General features: G+C 43.4%; 1 protein-coding gene across 9 annotated transcripts in view; it reads left to right on the top strand.

Annotated features, from left to right (window-relative positions):
- Positions 1–14,138, top strand: part of FMNL2 (formin like 2) — a 319,730-nt gene extending 305,592 nt beyond the window's left edge. For 3 of the 9 annotated variants that reach the window (XM_004743864.3, XM_004743860.3, XM_004743869.3), the window contains 5 exons: positions 1,936–2,099; positions 3,048–3,149; positions 5,591–5,689; positions 6,391–6,514; positions 12,090–14,138. In XM_004743864.3, coding sequence (XP_004743921.1) covers positions 1,936–2,099; positions 3,048–3,149; positions 5,591–5,689; positions 6,391–6,514; positions 12,090–12,199 — 599 coding nt within the window. In that variant the 3' untranslated portion in view covers positions 12,200–14,138. Of the gene's footprint in view, positions 1–1,935; positions 2,100–3,047; positions 3,150–5,590; positions 5,690–6,390; positions 6,515–8,445; positions 8,572–10,118; positions 10,213–12,089 lie in introns of all 9 variants that reach the window. The other 6 variants (XM_004743868.3, XM_004743865.3, XM_004743866.3 and 3 more) reach the window with 3 other exon arrangements.
- The last annotated feature ends 3,089 nt before the right edge of the window (positions 14,139–17,227 follow it).

Genomic DNA, 17,227 nt, shown 5'->3' with positions numbered 1-17,227 from the left:
AGTTCCCAACACTGTGCCTTTAGCATGAGCACAAGCTAAATTATCAGTACTTTGGGCTGTTATTTTGCCATAGCAGTTATGCATTTTCTCATTTAAATCATCAATTTGATTCTGGGGTAGCTGGTCTATAATGGGTACGTAATGGTATCCCCGAGTTACAGGTGAGAAAACTGACATTTTCAGAGGTTCCATAGCTTGTCCAAGGTCACAGGGGTAGAATGTGATAGAAACAGGACTAGAGCCCACATCTTCTCACTTGGTATGGTGTCTAATGAAGCGTGTCCTCTCCAGAGACCATTCGGCTAGAAAAAGGAACAAGACGCACATTGACCCCAGAGTTGGTTACATACTGGAATTCTCACATTAGGTTCTTGAACCCCAAGCAGCCAAGGTGTTTAGTATAAATTCACATTCCTGGGGCCTACTTCAGGCTTAGCGAATCAAATCTTTGTGGGCAAGGCTTTCTCTGACTTCCTCAAAGTAAACGGCTGCTCCGTTTGTGTTGTTACCACAGAGCACGCCGCCATACCACTCTTGCACACAAGATTTCTCTAATTTTATCCTAACAATTTGCATGTCCATTCCAACCTGTGCGTTTATGAATATAATCAAGTTTTCATTATAATTCCCCTAGGCCCTAGCAAATTGCTGGGGGGCGGAAGTAAATGAGTGAGGGAATGAAAGAGATGATGTGGTGCTAACTGGGGACAGATGCCCAGGGAGCCCTAATGGAGGCGCCCAGGCAGGCGGGACAGAGGCAAGCCGGACTGATGTTTTGACTGTGAAGGGCTGTGAGGTGCAGGCTGTTACAGACCCGCTGAGGTCAAGGCTCAGAAGGCAGTGATTTTTCCTCCTTCCAGGTTTCTCTTTGCCTGAATTAGGGATTCTTTAGCATCACAATGAACAAAATTGTGTCAGCAAAAATTTTTGTTTTGGCCGTTTTGTTTGGCCCAACTGCGATTCCCCAGAGGTGCTGGAAAAAATCAGTCTGGGAAGGCGGAGTTCCAGACGGAGGTTCTCTGGCTGAGTTGTTCTCTAGCTGCCAGGTAAACTGACATGGAATCTTTATACCCTCACTCCTCTGTCCAGTCACTCCTTTGCCAATCCAGTGAGCCTTTCGGAGTCCCTGCGGTGTACTGGGCACTGTCCTAAGCACTGAGGAGTCGAAGTTGAGTAAGACTGTGAGTCTAGCAAGGGAAAAACCTGACTGCCTCATGGAATTCATCCACTTGCAGAGCTGAGATGGGCTGCAGGGGGCCAGAGGGAGGGCCCAGAAGGTATGAGGAAGGCACCTGCTCCGGGAGGGTGGCCACACAGGAGATGGAAAGGCTGGTGCTGAAAAACCCTTCTGAAACAGGGAAGGCTTCTTTGAGAAAAAGCCTGTCCAGGGTTGCTTGGTTTCTGGCGGGCGATCTTACTCAACTTGGACATTTCAATGCTGCCCCCTGCTGGAGAGCCATGGGAATGTAAATGAGGTCGGAGTGCAGGAGGATCAGATCTTGGACTGCCACACAGCTAAGGAGTCTCTGAGCCTACAGACCAATAGGTTCTCCTCTCCCGTAAGAGAAATGGGATAGCTAAGTATAGTCCCAGGGTGTGGAGTCCATGGTTGTTCACTGAATTCCATTTTGGCCACCTTCTAGCTGTACGATATAGGGCAGGCCACGCAACCTGTTGATGCTGTTTGTTGTTGTTGTTGCTGGCAAATCGAGCTAATAGTGCAAATGAAATGAATTAGTGCATATATGGAAGCTAATGCAATGCAGGGTAGCGAGGACTAGTAACTTATTCATATGGTAAGGTCTCTGCTCCGAAAGATCTAAGGCCCGAAGCCCCTAGGGTCTAGTGACCCTAGGAATCCACTGAGAACTGGGCATACCAGCCAGACTCGCTGTGGTTTTGACATTCACGCGGACATTGCTGTCTCTGCTTCAGTCTCCCTCGAGAATGTTTTATTGGACGTCAAGGAGCTCCAGAGGGGCATGGACTTAACCAAGAGGGAGTACACCATGCACGACCACAACACGCTGCTGAAGGAGTTCATCCTCAACAACGAGGGGAAGCTGAAGAAGCTGCAGGATGACGCCAAGATAGCACAGGTAAGGAGCTGTACCCTGGCCACGCACAGGGACATGTTTGGATTCCGTAAACCCACTTGGGTGTTGGCCTGGCTCTGGGGGAACATGGCCCTCCGTCTGCTGAGGGTGGATTTCTTCTTTAGCTAATGACTCCCTTGGGTGAGCTCTTTCTGAATATTGTCCGTGTTCTGTTCACTGTCCTCTTCTGATCTGGAGTCTTCACCCTGTTCTGTAGAGGTCCTCCCTCTCTCTTGCCCCTCCCCTCTCACTCCTAGGCTCCCTCTGCGTGAGGCCGGGTTTCATTTCGGCCAGCGTGTGTCGTTCCTGTGCTTTGCAAAGCACTTTTCCTTCCCAGCGTGTTGGGTTTCTGTGGGCCTTGACCTCGAAATGTCATGCTACCCTGGGGGTTAAGTTTACAGCCTTGAAAAATAGCCCAAGTGGACTGCGTACCATCACAGAAGGGAAAGCAGAGTGTGGTGGGGACTCAATGCAGATGGGGTGGGATGGCTCCCTAACGAGGCTGTCCTGTGCCAGGAAAGCGTTTAAGCAGAGACCTGAGTGACCCTGAGGTGGGGACACTGTAAGGTGCATCGAATTAGCCAGCGGGGATCAGAGTCAGAGCGACTTTTGAGATCCCTTCTAACCCTGTGTCCCGTGGCCTTAGGAAGCTCTTGAAAGGGGTAGTTCCTCGTGTGTGTGTGTGTGTGTGTGTATGTGTGAAAGAAAGAGAGAGAGAGACCTTATATAGAAACACAGTTGGTCCCAGAGATGAATCCTGTGTGGCATCTTTGCCTTCTGCTCACCTTTGCCTCGGAGTTCAGAGGACCAGGAGACCCCAGAGGATCATGGGGGTGGGAGGGGGCCGCAGGAATGCTGTGGCAGTGGCTGGATCCCCCCTGCTGCTCTTCCCCCGGGGGTCAGGTTCACATGCTGGACTTTATGAAACTTGAGGAGTTTGCTTCTTTACAGGATGCTTTTGATGATGTGGTGAAGTATTTTGGAGAAAACCCCAAGACGACTCCACCCTCTGTCTTCTTTCCCGTCTTTGTCCGGTTTGTGAAAGCCTATAAGGTAAATAGCCTTCCTTGGTGCTGGTCGTCAAGGGGCTGTCCTCCAGACCTGCGTCTGGTCTCTGGTCTCCGCTGCTGTGTGGCGGCCTCCCCTGTTCCTTCAGGCAGCAGATCTGGGAGGTCAGCGTGAGTCCAAACAGTCTCTACTCCTGTGGGGGCTGCGTGTTCCTGGGGCCCTCAGCCCACCATGCTCCCTGTCTCCAGCCAGCCAGGCCTGCGGTTCAGCCTAAAGACAAAAACTCTTGACTGCCCTTTGGGGCAAGTGAAGACACTCCAGAACCATCCCTTCCTCACTGACTGTTCACTCTTGTGGGGGCAGGTGAAGGACTTAGAGACTCCAGGCTTCCCATGCGGTTGTTGGACAGGTGAAAGGAGTGGCCTCTGGCCTGTGGCAAGGGTACTGTAGCTGAGGTCAGGGACATCCTGCTCCTGCGTGTCCTGCCCAAGCCGTTAGGTCATCTAGACCAGTATTTCTCTGGCGTGGACTGAAGGATGGTGCTAGGTAGAATGCTTGCTGTCTGTTTCCTCATCTGGACCAACAGTGGCCCTTCCTTTAAATAGCCTGTTTGACACAATCCAGGTCTTGAAAAAGCATGTGACCCAAAGAGGCATGTGTTGGAAGAATTTGTTCCTTGAGAAAGAATAAGTGGGGGGCGTGGGGGGAGGTGGTTGTTAGCGGCTGTTAGTGGCTGTTAGTGCCCTTAGGAGACATTGCAGGCTGTACTCGCCAAGGTTGTCTAAGTATAACCTCAGGAACGTTGGTGGAGGAAGGAGTGTGATTATAGGGGAGGAGGGATGAGGCTTTTTTTTTTTTTTTTTTTAAATTCTATTTACTTTGAGGGAGAGAACATGAGCGGGTTTGGGGGAAAAAGGGAGAGGGAGAAGCAGACTCCCACTGTGCAGGGAGCCTGATGTGGGCCTCAATCCCAGGACCCTGGGATCATAACCCGAGCTGAAGGTAGATGCTGGGGAGCCACCCAGGTGCCCCAGGTCATCTACCTTTTTGAGAAACAATCTCTTGGAGATAGTGGGTCACTTCTCTAGCTCCAGAATCGTCCTTTGGCCTTTTCCTGAAATTCAGAAGGTTACATTATTTATCTATCAGCATGGCTTCGTGTGGCGGTGATGTCACAAGCTGTTTGCAGAAGGGAAGGGGAGGCTGAACCCGAACACAGGACAGAGACCTGGACGCTGGAGGTGGTCTCTGGTCCCCAGCCACTGCTAACCATGTGCTCGGGGTTCACTGGCTGGAAATGCCTGTGCCCTGCAGACGTGACTCACAGTGATTCTTGTTATGTGCTAGGACCACATTTCCTCAGAGCCTGAGTTCTGTACAGAAAAATCTGGGCTATTTTTAAATTGTAGAATATAAATTGGGAAGTGGGTCTGGTTGGTCCCAAAGCCCGATACTACAGCAGGGGTATAGCAAAGGACAAAGCGAAGTTCCTTGGTGACCTGTGTGGGGTGGCGCAGGTCAGAGCCTGTCAGTGAGCCGCTTCCACATTGTCGTTTCACCCCGTGTCCTGTTAGGGGGCTCCGAGGGGTCTCTGTCAGGCAGTGGCGGTATGGGGTGTTTTACTGGCCATTGATACTGCACGATGAATGACTCCTAGGCTAACAGTGACCTGGGGACCTTTTGGGCAGACACTGAGGCTCTGGGATGTCATCCCTCCTTTCGCTCCCCAAGTCTGAACCAGAATGTAACTTAAGGGAGAAGTAAAGGGGTCCAAAATGTAAACTTTATTCTTGATAATAGCTGGACTGGAGGGTGTGGTGAGTGTCTGTGAGCTTCTACCTCGGCCCTAAACTAGATAACTGACTCTAGCGCTTCACAGCGAGACTGTTAGAAGTCTCTTTAGGGAGCCTGGCTTCAAAGCAGAGAATGTGCAGGAGAGCTGAGCAGAGGTGAGCCTGTCTTGATTTCCTGTCCCAAACTCATCAGACAAGTCACTCTGTGGCCCTTGGGAAGGAGTGAGCTATGGGGTGAGACCCCCTGGAGGCAAGGGAATGGAGGTTTTCCCCTAACAGTGGGCAGAAGGAGAGGAATCTGAACTCTTGCTTTTGGAAAAAACTTTAGGTAGGTGGACAGGTTCTGGAAGCAAAACAAGCTCACATGGAAATCCCAGAGCAGAGCTGCCTGGATAGTTTCCATCCACATCTCTGGGACGGGCTGAGAAGCAGTGTGTGTGTGTGGGGGGGGGGGGTCCTCAGGAAAGACGTTCTGGACAAGGTACATCATGATTGCTGGATGTTGAGGAGATGTGATAGAGACCAACAGGGAAAGCCCGAATCAGTGTCCCTGATAAGCCTAAATGTAGATCATGTCCCTTCCCCTCCACTCTGATACCTGGCTCGCCAACATTCTCTTAGGAGCAACTTTAAAATACCTTGATGGCTGTCACTTCCATGGACTAATCTTTGGGTTCCTTTGACTTTGCCCAGCAAGCAGAAGAGGAAAATGAGCTGAGGAAAAAGCAGGAACAAGCCCTCATGGAAAAACTCCTAGAGCAGGAAGCTCTGATGGAGCAGCAGGATCCAAAGGTGAGACGTGGCCAGGGCCTGAGATGGCCTCGTCTGAGCCAGCAGGGAAGGGGGGCGAATGCTAGACCTGCACGCATGCCTGACGGCTTTCCGCCAGGGCTTGGAAGCTGGGCTCGTGGATTTGTTGTTCATCCTTTGTTCTGCACACAGTAGAAAGAAGTGAAGAACAGGTGTGTGCAGCTTTTCCGGGCGTACAGAGATCAGGAACTTAAGTCTTGTGGCTGTCTAGCGAGATCATGCCAGGTAGCCGGATGAGGACCTGTGGGGGGTGGCTTCACAGGGTCGCCCTTGGTGCAGCCTCCATGGCTGGCCGCTTCACTCTGAGGAACGGGATGGAGGATTCCTGGGAGGGAAGCAGCTCGGGTGCTGCAGGCCACAGGGCTGGAGGTCAGGGTGTTCTTCATCCCCATCCTCTGCACCAAAGCTCGAGAAATGGATGGTTGTCCCCAGCTGCCTCTTGTAGCCAGACTATCCAGCCTTCCCACTGCCGCCAGCTGGAGTTCTGCGTGGTTTTCCCAGAAAGTTTTTTTTCCCCCCAGAAGCTTTCTGAGTGTTTCTCTGAGCAGGGTTTGGGATGGGGCTGCTTGTGTTTTTGGCTGAGGCTGCTTGTTGGTAACAGAATGCTCAGACACAGTTTGGATCTTCTCAAGCCCCCATGGGTGCTGGTCCCTCTCATCTCTGCCATCCTTCTTTCTCCTCAGTCTCCTTCCCACAAATCAAAGAGGCAGCAGCAGGAATTAATTGCAGAATTGAGAAGGCGACAAGTGAAAGATAACAGACATGTATATGAAGGAAAAGACGGTGCCATTGAAGACATTATCACAGGTAAAAGATATTTTCTCCTAGTAGCCCGTAGAGACCCCACTGATCCTGCCCACAGTGGACCCCTTCCACAGCTTGCTACTTTTGGTCAAATTTATGAGGTCTTCAAGTGACTTGGTGCAGACCCAGAATTATGGGGAAGGACTCCTTGCTAGTGTTGGAAGTAGATTCCTAGTAGCCTGTATACTGCCTGTCAGAAAACCCCAGCACTCTCTGAGAACTCTTTCGTCATTATCATTGGAACCCCACAGATTTCACCAGGCTCCTCCTCCTGATGGTTTTCCACTGTCTTGGGTTTAGTTCCCTGCTCCATTTTCTACCTTGTGGCCCCTCCCACCCACCTGCCTGACTAATAAGTACCACGGACAAGGCCCACGCAGGGTTGTGTACTAACCACGGTCAGTACAGATTTTTCCAGCATGCTCTTTAAAAGCGTTTTTAAGTCATTCAAAGTAACTGAAGACAAGAGGAAATCGGGAGCTAGAGCTTTCGTTCTGATAGGCCAACAGGCTTCTCAGGCTGCTCAGCTAGAAATGAGTGGTATCTAACCCAGCTTGGTCCTTGTCTGATTAAGTTGTAGCTTTAATGCTTGCTGCTTGAATCCATTCTCCAGAGATTCTGCATTCTCTTATAGTTGAGACAATAATTGGAGCCACTGTCCGTGGCATTGGCTGCAAGTGACTTTCATGTCTGTTGCATATGAATACTGGTTTTTTTTTTTGTTTTTTTTTTTTTTTAGCTTCCAAGATACTTACCACTTTTTTATTGTAGAGAATTTTAAAAATACACAATGCAGAAGTACAGAGAACAGCCCGAGGAGTTCTGTATACCCATCATCTTTGAACAATTCCCAACTCCTGGCCAGCCTTGTTATGTGTCTGCTTCTACCTGCTCCCCATTCCCTAATCTCTGGGATTCTGAAGCAAATCTAAGACGTACAATTTCATCTGTATTTCAGTGTATGTGTCTTCATAAGATAAGGATTCTACAATAAAGCAAACAATCATAGCCAGAGTATCTTTGTCACACACCTCCAAAACTAACAACTTTTTAACATCAAGTACACATTAGTCACATGTCCCCAGCTGTCCTAATTCTTTAAGAATGTAACTGTCAGAATTTTGATTTCTCATTTTTTGTGAATAGCTTACCATCATAATTAGGGATCCCCAAAGCCAAAACTATCATTTTTTTTTTCACCAGTTCAGACCCAAGGAAATAAAATAGGTACATAGATCACTAACAGGAAGTCAGTAAGAGTTTCTGGCCTAGCGTAAAGCGGTCTCAGTCGTCAGTGGCTAGGTAAGTGGCTGGTAACATGCCTGTGTCTGTGTATGGCGCGCACACACAGTCTCTACGTGCGTTCCTGCCTGTGTCTCCTTCTTCATTCTGCATTGGTTTGCACATGGCCCCTCAGGTAAAGTCCCCCATTGTTGGGCACCTCTCTTTGTTTCCCTGGCACTGAGGGAGCTGTTTTGCTCTCAGCAAGACTAAGAGCAGGTCTTTTGGGGCTGAGCACCTATTTGACTCAATGCCGCAATAGGATTAACTTGTTGGGAGAGAAGCATTTAGCCTCGAACAGCAAGAGCTCCTTTTCCAAGTAGGCTGTTCTCCGTCTCGGTGACCCCTGGGTTGTCAAATGAGCAAAATGTACATTTTCTATTTGCCTGATCTCATCGTTAAGCTGCTGTTGGAGTTGAATGAGTATCTGCTTACAGATCCTACCGTTTTTATTCTCTTTAAAATATTTTTCGTTTCCCATCCGCCAAGCCCCAGACTGAGAACTGTTTTAGACTTAATGAACTCATTTGGGTGTACATTGCCTTTCCCCATCTCCAGGTATGATTAACAAAGCACTAACCGTGTACTAATGTGATAGATCCTCGCTTTTTACTCTCTTGTTTTGTCTTATTTGGCTGTCATTTTCAACGCAGTGCTGAAGACTGTGCCCTTTACTGCTCGCACCGCCAAGCGTGGCTCTCGATTTTTCTGCGAACCTGTTCTTACTGAGGAATACCATTACTAAACTATTACTCTTTCTCACCCGATGCTCTTAAAAGGTTGCTACAGATTTTTTGACCTCTTATGTCCCTCTGTATGTCTACTAGGACCCCCGAAGATGCTAGCATGGCATCTCCGTCTCCGCCATGTTGTAGTTTATGTTGCCTTCACACTGCATGGTTTTGCACGCCTGTTGTTAATGTTCACTCACTGCCACTTTCCTATGTCTGTGAATCCACGTGCCTGCGGTGGTCTGAGTGTGTGTGAGTTGAAATAATAGAATTGCTTGTAGAAATTTTTAGAACAATATTGTAAATAGAGCATGACTTTTGAGAATTAGCACTAGGATCAGCAGCTGAGTGGTTATAAGGCTTTTGGGCTAGTGCCTTTGAGTACAAAATGATAGTCATTAATAACAATAACTAACTATACCTAACATTTATTGAGCACTTGCTGTGTTTTAATAGGTTTACAGATATTAAACCGGCTTCCTTTCTGTATTCAGTTAGCATGCCTTGATAACAAAATGAGCTGTGTGCAAGTGCTCAGGAATGCAAAGTGCCCAGAAGTTGAAAAATGATATGCAGAAAGAACTGTTAACCACACAGTTGTAAATTGGGACTTTCTTAACTGTCTTACGTCACCTCTAGCCATCACCCACAGTGTGGAGCTCACAGTACAAGTGAGGAACCCTGGGCACATGGAAGTCTGTATAAGTTGATATAGGCAAGCCATAACGTTATACCCGGCCTCTTTTCCTTCTGGGCGTCATGCCCAAGTTTAGTTACCAGCAGTTCCACATTGGAGCAGGGCTGTGAGGCAGAAAGTGAAAACAAAGGCTTTAGGAACTCCCCATAGTCTCTCATTCACGCTTCTTCACTGCGACTCTGTTCCATGTCAAATCCAGGGTATTTCCCTTGTGATGAGATGATATCTGGACCTGCTTTTTTGGTTAGGAGGGTGGCATCCAGAAATACTAATAGCAAATACCTATTATTGGAAAATGCCACTATTCTTAGAAAAAAAAATCCCAATATTTTCAAGAAGTAAACTGCTTGCCCTTGGTTCCTGATGGCTAGATAAGAAACTTCTTTGCAGTGTCCAGCTGATTAGAAAAGGGACAAGGCAAGCCCATACTCTAATTAGATATAACTCCCACGTTGAGATTGACATGGAACAGGTTACGAGTTTGTTTTGTGGCATTAACTCTTCTGTGAATTATACTTGTTATGCATGTTCCTCTGACGATCTCAAGAGGATGTGGTGCATTGTTGCTTGCTCTGCAGCATACTTACCCACCTGTGCTTATTAACAAGGCTAGACACTGTCATCTGCTCAGCTAATTGTTCCTGTCAGTTTTGTGGCTGGACTATCATCCTGGAGCCAAACTTCAAAGCAGCTTGGATTTGGGAGGTCAGAGAGCTGGGTGGGAAGACACTCTGATCTTTCCCTTGTTTTATCTAACACCTCTTGTATTAATGGCCTCCCATTCTCCTCCCCTGTTGGCTAACATGCCAGGTATGTTAAGCACTAAGTTGAATTGCTTTCCATTTTCATCCCATTTTTACTTAACCATCATTTTGTGTTTTTGTTTTTTTCTGTTTAGCCTTAAAGAAGAATAATATCACTAAATTTCCAAATGTTCACTCGAGGGTAAGGATTTCTTCTAGCACACCGGTGGTGGAGGATACACAGAGCTGGCAAGCATCACTTTTTACTTAGCTTCCTCCTCTCTCTGTATGCAGATCAGTGGTTTCAGTCTATGGCTGAGGGTAATACTGGTGAGAGTCTGACAAGGGAGAAGTTTTTGTAACCTCACATTACAGTGATGTGAGGCAGAGCCTCTCTGTTGGACTCTTTGTGGCCTGCTTCCAAATTATCAAGTGTGATGGCTTGGGCAAGGGTATTTGCTGATGATTGTTCTTGCTTTGGGTGCTAAGCTGTCTTTCCCTTACTGTTTTCTTGGCCTCTGAGTTAATCAGTTAAACCCTCTTGATTTGAAGAAACCGAGAGCAAGTCCTGGCCAGGGAACATGATCTCTATATAGCCTTTGAAGAAAGATTTGGATCTTCAGACCCAATTGTTCAGAAGACTCAGGAATTATAGAGCTACAAGTCATCACATACCTTTACCAAAAGTGGAATTCTGACCTTGCCTTATCATTCTGGGCAAGAAGCAGAAGCTTGAGAGGATTAGGGCATGTATAAAACTATTCTTCCCTTGAATTTAGAAAGAGTGAGGCAGGGTGACGAATTGCAAGGAGTCAGGATTGGCGGGGACTATGCTGAACCTGAGAGCATAGGTTTCAGCACTCACTCAGCTCCTTTCTTTTTGCCATGTGAAAATTTGGGCTCAGTATTGCCAGACTCTCCAGTTATCCAAGGAAGTCAGAAACCCTCTTTTTAAATATTAATTATCTATTACAAGATCAGGAATTTGTATTTAAAAGTATAAGTTGGGGTCTAAACATTTTGTAGGCCAGATATGGCCCATTGGCTCCATTTTCAAGCTACCGAGTAGGTAAAGGAATAAAAAATTGTTGGTGTTTATGTTTCCCCTTTCAAAGATAGAATGTCTCCTAACAGAAGTCAACAGTGTGAAGGGAAATAAATACTAAGTAAATGAAACAGTGGGACGGGGTTGTGGGGCGTGCGCGGAGTACACCGCCTACCCTGACGCAGTCAGAAGCAGCTTACCTGCTGGCTAGGCTACCTACCTTAAGTATTCATTACGAAAGCATGATTTCGTATTAAGAATGTTTACATAGAATAAAATGTCTTTGTTTAGCCCACTGTATTCTACTAGAATAATGCCTGCTTGAACCAGTATGCAGTGGTTGAGTCATTCATTCAACAAGGGTTTTTTGTTTTTTTTATATTAGGCATTTTTAAACATTCTGTGCATTTGTAGTACAAATTGGAGAATGCTGGAAGGCCCAAACAACTTCTCCCCTCTAATGAAAAGTAGGAAATACTGGGTGGCAGGAGACAATGTACAGGAATGAAGTATTATTTTGATTTAGTGATTATTTTTGTTTAGTGATTGGGCATTGTGTTTCACAAAATAAAAAAAAGACCTCAGCTAATACTAACTGAATACAAATAATGGGACCTCTGCGTGCAAAATAAGCGTAGTGTCTGTCCTGTGATTAAAATTCCAGAAAAGATAGGATAGGGTAGTTGGTTTATTAATGTTGCAGTTTAAAATTCATTACAATTATTGATATTCAGGTTTTCAGAAGAAAAAGGACAGAACTAAGCCAATGCTTTTTCCAATTGAAGAAACATTTCAAAATAAGACTCCAGCTAGATTCTCTAGATTCTCTGGCCAGTGACAAGAACAGTTGCCTTTCCCATATATTTTTCTAAAAAGTTCCAGAATCACATCAGTATTACATCCTGCTTTAAATATTGAGGGCAAAGTACATGTCTGGCTCAAATACTCAATGAGTTTTAAGGACCTGTTAGCTGATTCTTCTACACAAGCTGCTTTGATTGGCTGCCAGCTTACCTTTGTCTTGCTTAGACACATGATACTAAAGGTTGCAATTCTCTGATTGATACTCTCCTCTTTACAGATCTTAGAAACCAACCATACAGACGAGCCGATGCGGTGAGGAGAAGTGTCAGGCGGCGCTTTGATGATCAGAACCTGCGTTCTGTTAATGGTGCCGAGATAACCATGTGAACCTGAGACCTGCCTGTATGAGTAGAGTATACGTGAATGAAACTTTCCACATGAACTTTATGTGCTACCATGTAACCGCAACCTTGAACATTGATAAAATATTCTAAGGGCTCAGATTTAGCAAACACATAGGAATTTAAAAATGACGGGCTCTCCTTTCAACCTTTGTTAACAAGTGCCTAAAAGTGGAAGTACCTGCTCAGATTAATCAAAGCAATAGGGTTTGATTTGATTAGGTATCTTTTTACACCAGTGTATTACCCAATTTTTTAACCAAAATGTAAATTTCGTATTATACTCATTATCTGCCATTGTGATTGTCCCATGATGGCACACCCTGGTTTCCTGATAAGTTGTAAATAACATGGATGCAACTGCTGTGGGTTTCCTTTGCTGAGATGTTTAAGGAAAAAAGTTGCTTTTGTGTTTTAGACATATCCATCAACTTTGTTATTTTTAAGGGCTTGCAACCTGGAAGAAAGAAAGTCACATATAAGCTCCTGTCCATAACCAAGCCCCAGCCAAGTACAAACAGGATGCACTGCAGTGGCACAGAGGTCACTCAGCTCTCTCATTTTACATTCTACACTGCTGTACTCGGGTAGGACACCCTGTGAGAGTTCACCAGTATGAATGCAAGGATATGATGGCATACAAATTTGTGTAAGATTTTTTTGCAGTACTGTGTTCTTCAGCTAGAGGCAGCTTTTAAAATAATAATAATGCAGATGTATTTATTAATTAGCACTAAAATTAACATCTCAGTAATCAGTATTAGGATTTCTGAGGACCATTATGGGCCTATTCTGAGAACAGAAATTGGTGCCTTGCTAGCCAGGGAGAAGTTCATTAGCTCTATCAAGCATTTCAATTACTTCTGCTAGCTAGTAGTGTAGTTAACCTAGCCTTATTCTCCTGACAATCGCAGTGCCCCCCCCCCCGCGCCCACCCTTTTGTAAACCAGAGAAGATATATTTGGCATCATTGCTTTATAGGGAATTGCAAATTAAATTGCTTGAAATGTTCACATTTGGATTAAGCTTAAGTGATACATAATAGGACTAAATGGCCAACTAAGCCACTGTTATTTTTCCTTCCTCTCTGGCAGGGCACTTGATCCATTCCAAAGTCAAAAACTGGACTAAAGCTGATTTGTACTTTACATATTATACACTCTGCTTCTGGCTTACTTCTTGGTACATCAACATATTAATTGTAAAGTTTATTGTATAGTATTTAACCACTGAATTTCTTATTTTATGTTGTGCTTATGTGAACCCCTTGGTGAAGGTCCCATTTTCCTTGGATAATGTGTAGTTATATGATCTCTTTTTAAATGTACAGATATTTTGCTATAAAATTGGTGCAGTTTTTTATGGTTTTTACACTTTAATTCCCACCTAAGCCTCTGGGTAATATTGTAAATATTGTTTAAAAATGCATCAGCCTGTGCTATACAATCTGAATGTTATTTTAACTTATAGTTTTTTTTAATATATATATTTAACTACAAGGACAGTTTAGGGATCAGTTACCACATTTCACTTTAGCATACCTATTTACAAAAAATTACTTTTAAAACTGCCACCTGCTAGCACATTTTCATAAATGTGTACTTTAAAAAGAACATGCCAAGATTTTGTCTGTTAACATTGATTTTGATGAAAAAAACAATTTGACCATGATACAACACAAGTAGTTGGCCCTTTTTGACAGGCGGCTGCTTTCCAAAGCTTAATACTAAAAAGCATATATTAAAATAGTTGCCTATTTATTAATCAACAAATAGACAATAATGTTGGCATGTTCTTTTCTGTTTATTAATGGGCTTGCCTTCTTAGCAATATTAGAAATGTTTTATAAAAAAGCAATTCATGTTACTTTTCTGGTCTTTTCATGACATATGAGCAAATAAACTATTTACACTACTATCCTGTAATATGTTGTAGTCTTTCAATGACATACTTTAATGGGGGGGGGCGTGGGGAGAGTTTACCAGTGTTACATGCTTTTATCTTCTAGGAAGTTATTTCTTACTGATATGCTCTTGATCACTTGCTGTATGGAATATAAGAACCTAACAGATTTGGTAGTGGGGGATACATCTCCAAAATTGTACTTACCAATTTATTGCTTCCAGAGAAACACTGGTGTTTGTTGAAGATGTTACTCCCCATCCCCCAAATTTGTTTTAATGAGGATGTTGTGTGTATATTGATAGGTTATGTGTGGACCACACAGACGTAACCCTGCAACCAAATACTACATTGGTTGGCAAGGTACGTACAAGCAGTTTGGCTTCCACTGCCCAACCAAACATGCTGATATTTTTAATTATTAATTCCAAATCTTCAGTGCAACATTCAGTATATTCTTTTTAGGAAAGCAAGGAAATTTGGTATTTTAGAAAACTGTCCAAGTGGCTTAAAACAACTGTTTAAAAAAATTTTAGGATTTTATTTGAGAGAGAAGGAAAACACAAGTGGGGAGGGGGGGGCAGAGCGAGAAGCAGACTTCCTACTGAGCAGAGGAGCCTGACGTGGGGCTTCATTCCAGCCCCCTGAGACGACCTGAGATGAAGTCACCCAAGCGCCCCTCAAAAACTTTCTTAGAGAGGCATGAATAAAGTTTAATTATTGTTACCAATTCAGTGCTCTTCTTACGCCACAGTTATACAATGTCGTTGAAGCTTTATTTTATAAAGAGGGGGTAAAGTTAAATTCCAGTTAGTAAAATTCTCTAGTTTGTGCCTCATGGTAAAAGAAATAGTATCTTTAATATTCTACAAATTCAAAAACATTTTCAAAACCAAAGCACAGCAATAAGTTCAAATGAGATACAGGTATGGTTAGGTATGGGTGGGGCATTACATACCATTAATATCCACTCTTAAAGATAATTACCAGTGACTTCAAAATAATATCCTTATTCTCAACTCCCAATCCTCTAAAACATCTAAATTCTAATCCACTAAAATTCATTGATTGCCCAAGGGGCCCTGACGACTCAACAATGCTTAGCACAGGAAGGGACTTGATACCCATCAAAGACTGTTCAACATACTCGATTTTGTAAAATTACCTTTTTAGACTCAAGCTACACTCTTATGATAGCTTTACAATGGGCATACCTATTAGTTTTAATATTTGGTAAAACAGCTCTTAGCCCTAAGACATTTTTAAAATTTTTATCAGAAATGTCTACAAAGATGATCAGCTCAGTATATGCAAAAGGATTAATCTGATAGTTTTTCATTTCTCTTAAAACTAATACCTGACCTAATTCCAAGAAAAAAATTCGAAGCAAGAAACAAATGCAAGAAGGTTAGATATACTTTCTTTGATATAGTTTTTTTTTATAGAGGCAAGTTTTACACGGAGGAAACAGAATGCGGGCCTCTAGCATCTCACAGCAAAGAACTGCATAGGAGGGGTACTTAAAGGAAAAAGCGAACACAAATCCAACTTAGTAAAAGATGCCATCTTTTCTAGTAAATTATATTTATTTACAAAAGGTCTAATTTTATATAACTATTAAGTTCTTTACATCAGAACAATATATAAACAGAAGAGAAAATCTGGTAATTACAAACACAGAAAATAGAAACTTGTTCCCCCTTATCATTACTCACCTTTCAGAAAAAATCTTCTGTTAAGTTGTAGAGAGGTAGGCAAGAGACCAAACCTACCAAATTTCAGGCAGGACCAAAATAAAGGAGTATTTATATATAGACATTTTAGATGCCCCAAGGAACAGCATAAAAGGGCATCAAGAAATGGCTTAGTTGGATTATGATCTGATTAGGCAGCCACTCTATTTCAGTCTATGAATGAAAACTGGGGTGAGGGTGGGGGTTAGCTAGTTCCCCTGAAATGCAAACATCAACCTAGGCCATAACACCTGGGGCACTTACCAATCATTAACAATAATGAGATGGCCTTGAAGTGTAGATTATATTGAGTCACAAAAGCAATTTTTATATAGCCAGTTTTTTGAAAAGCATAGAAAATCTACAATTAAGGAACTTACTGCAAGGGAGACAGCTAAATGAAGGGCTAGGGGGAGTGTGCAGGTACTTGAAGCAAAATCATCTCACTTCCCATACCTCACCCTTTGTTGGAAATAGCCTGAAATGATTAGTTCTCAATTTAGAATTTGGGAATTTTGTCACTGTTTCCAAGCATGGCCTTTACCACTAACTCTGGCCTAGCTAAACATTAGCTCTTCAAACAGAAGTTTATTACTTTTAAACTACTATGGTATCTTAATTTATGAATATGAAAAGCTACATTTCAAATCATCACAAGGGGTTTCTTTTCCTACTCAGAAACACGAAAGTTATATGTTCTCGCTAACAAGCTTTGGAAATTTCTGTAGGAAAAGATAAAGCCACTCACTAGAAGTTATCTTCAGTGGTGCACTTCAATTATGTATGTGGCTTTAGTTGTGGGTTAGTAGAGTTTATTGCGATGATGCTTTTTCAAGCCCTGTAATATAGTTACTTGGTACCATGGATGCTGAATGTATCTGCCAACTATTTTACAATCATTCAGTATAGGCCTACAATGTGCCAGGTACTGTTCTAATCCACAGGATATAACAGTAAATGAAACACAAATCCCTGTCTCCAAGGAACCTGACCACCATTTATGTTAACACAACTGAAAAACGTAAGAGCAAGGTAAGATTTAATAAAGAAGGTAAGAATTATTAGACTAGTACATGCCATTACCAGAACCAAAGAGTAAAATTGTAAGCCTACTTAGAACACAATTCCATGAAAAATTACTCATGACATTATTTTGCTTTTTCTTTATTTAAAATGAGTGGTTTTACTTAAGAGAATGTAAAAGAATTAAAATTGTACCTGATACTGAGAGAGATACATCCCCAAGGGAAAAGAAAAGTCTGATTTAAGATACAAGCAATTAATGTGATTTGCCTCATTTTGCTTTTAGAAATGTTTATTTGGTTCCTTAGTTTTGTAATTTACATTTAATTTACATAATATTCTTAAATATTCTATAA

This window comes from Mustela putorius, unplaced genomic scaffold (assembly GCF_011764305.1).
Source record: "Mustela putorius furo isolate JIRA1106 unplaced genomic scaffold, ASM1176430v1.1 tig00003869_pilon_pilon_pilon, whole genome shotgun sequence".
In the NCBI taxonomy this organism is placed as follows: domain Eukaryota; kingdom Metazoa; phylum Chordata; class Mammalia; order Carnivora; family Mustelidae; genus Mustela; species Mustela putorius.
Note: the sequence above shows the minus strand (reverse complement) of the source record. Positions and strands in the feature narration are given on the sequence as shown.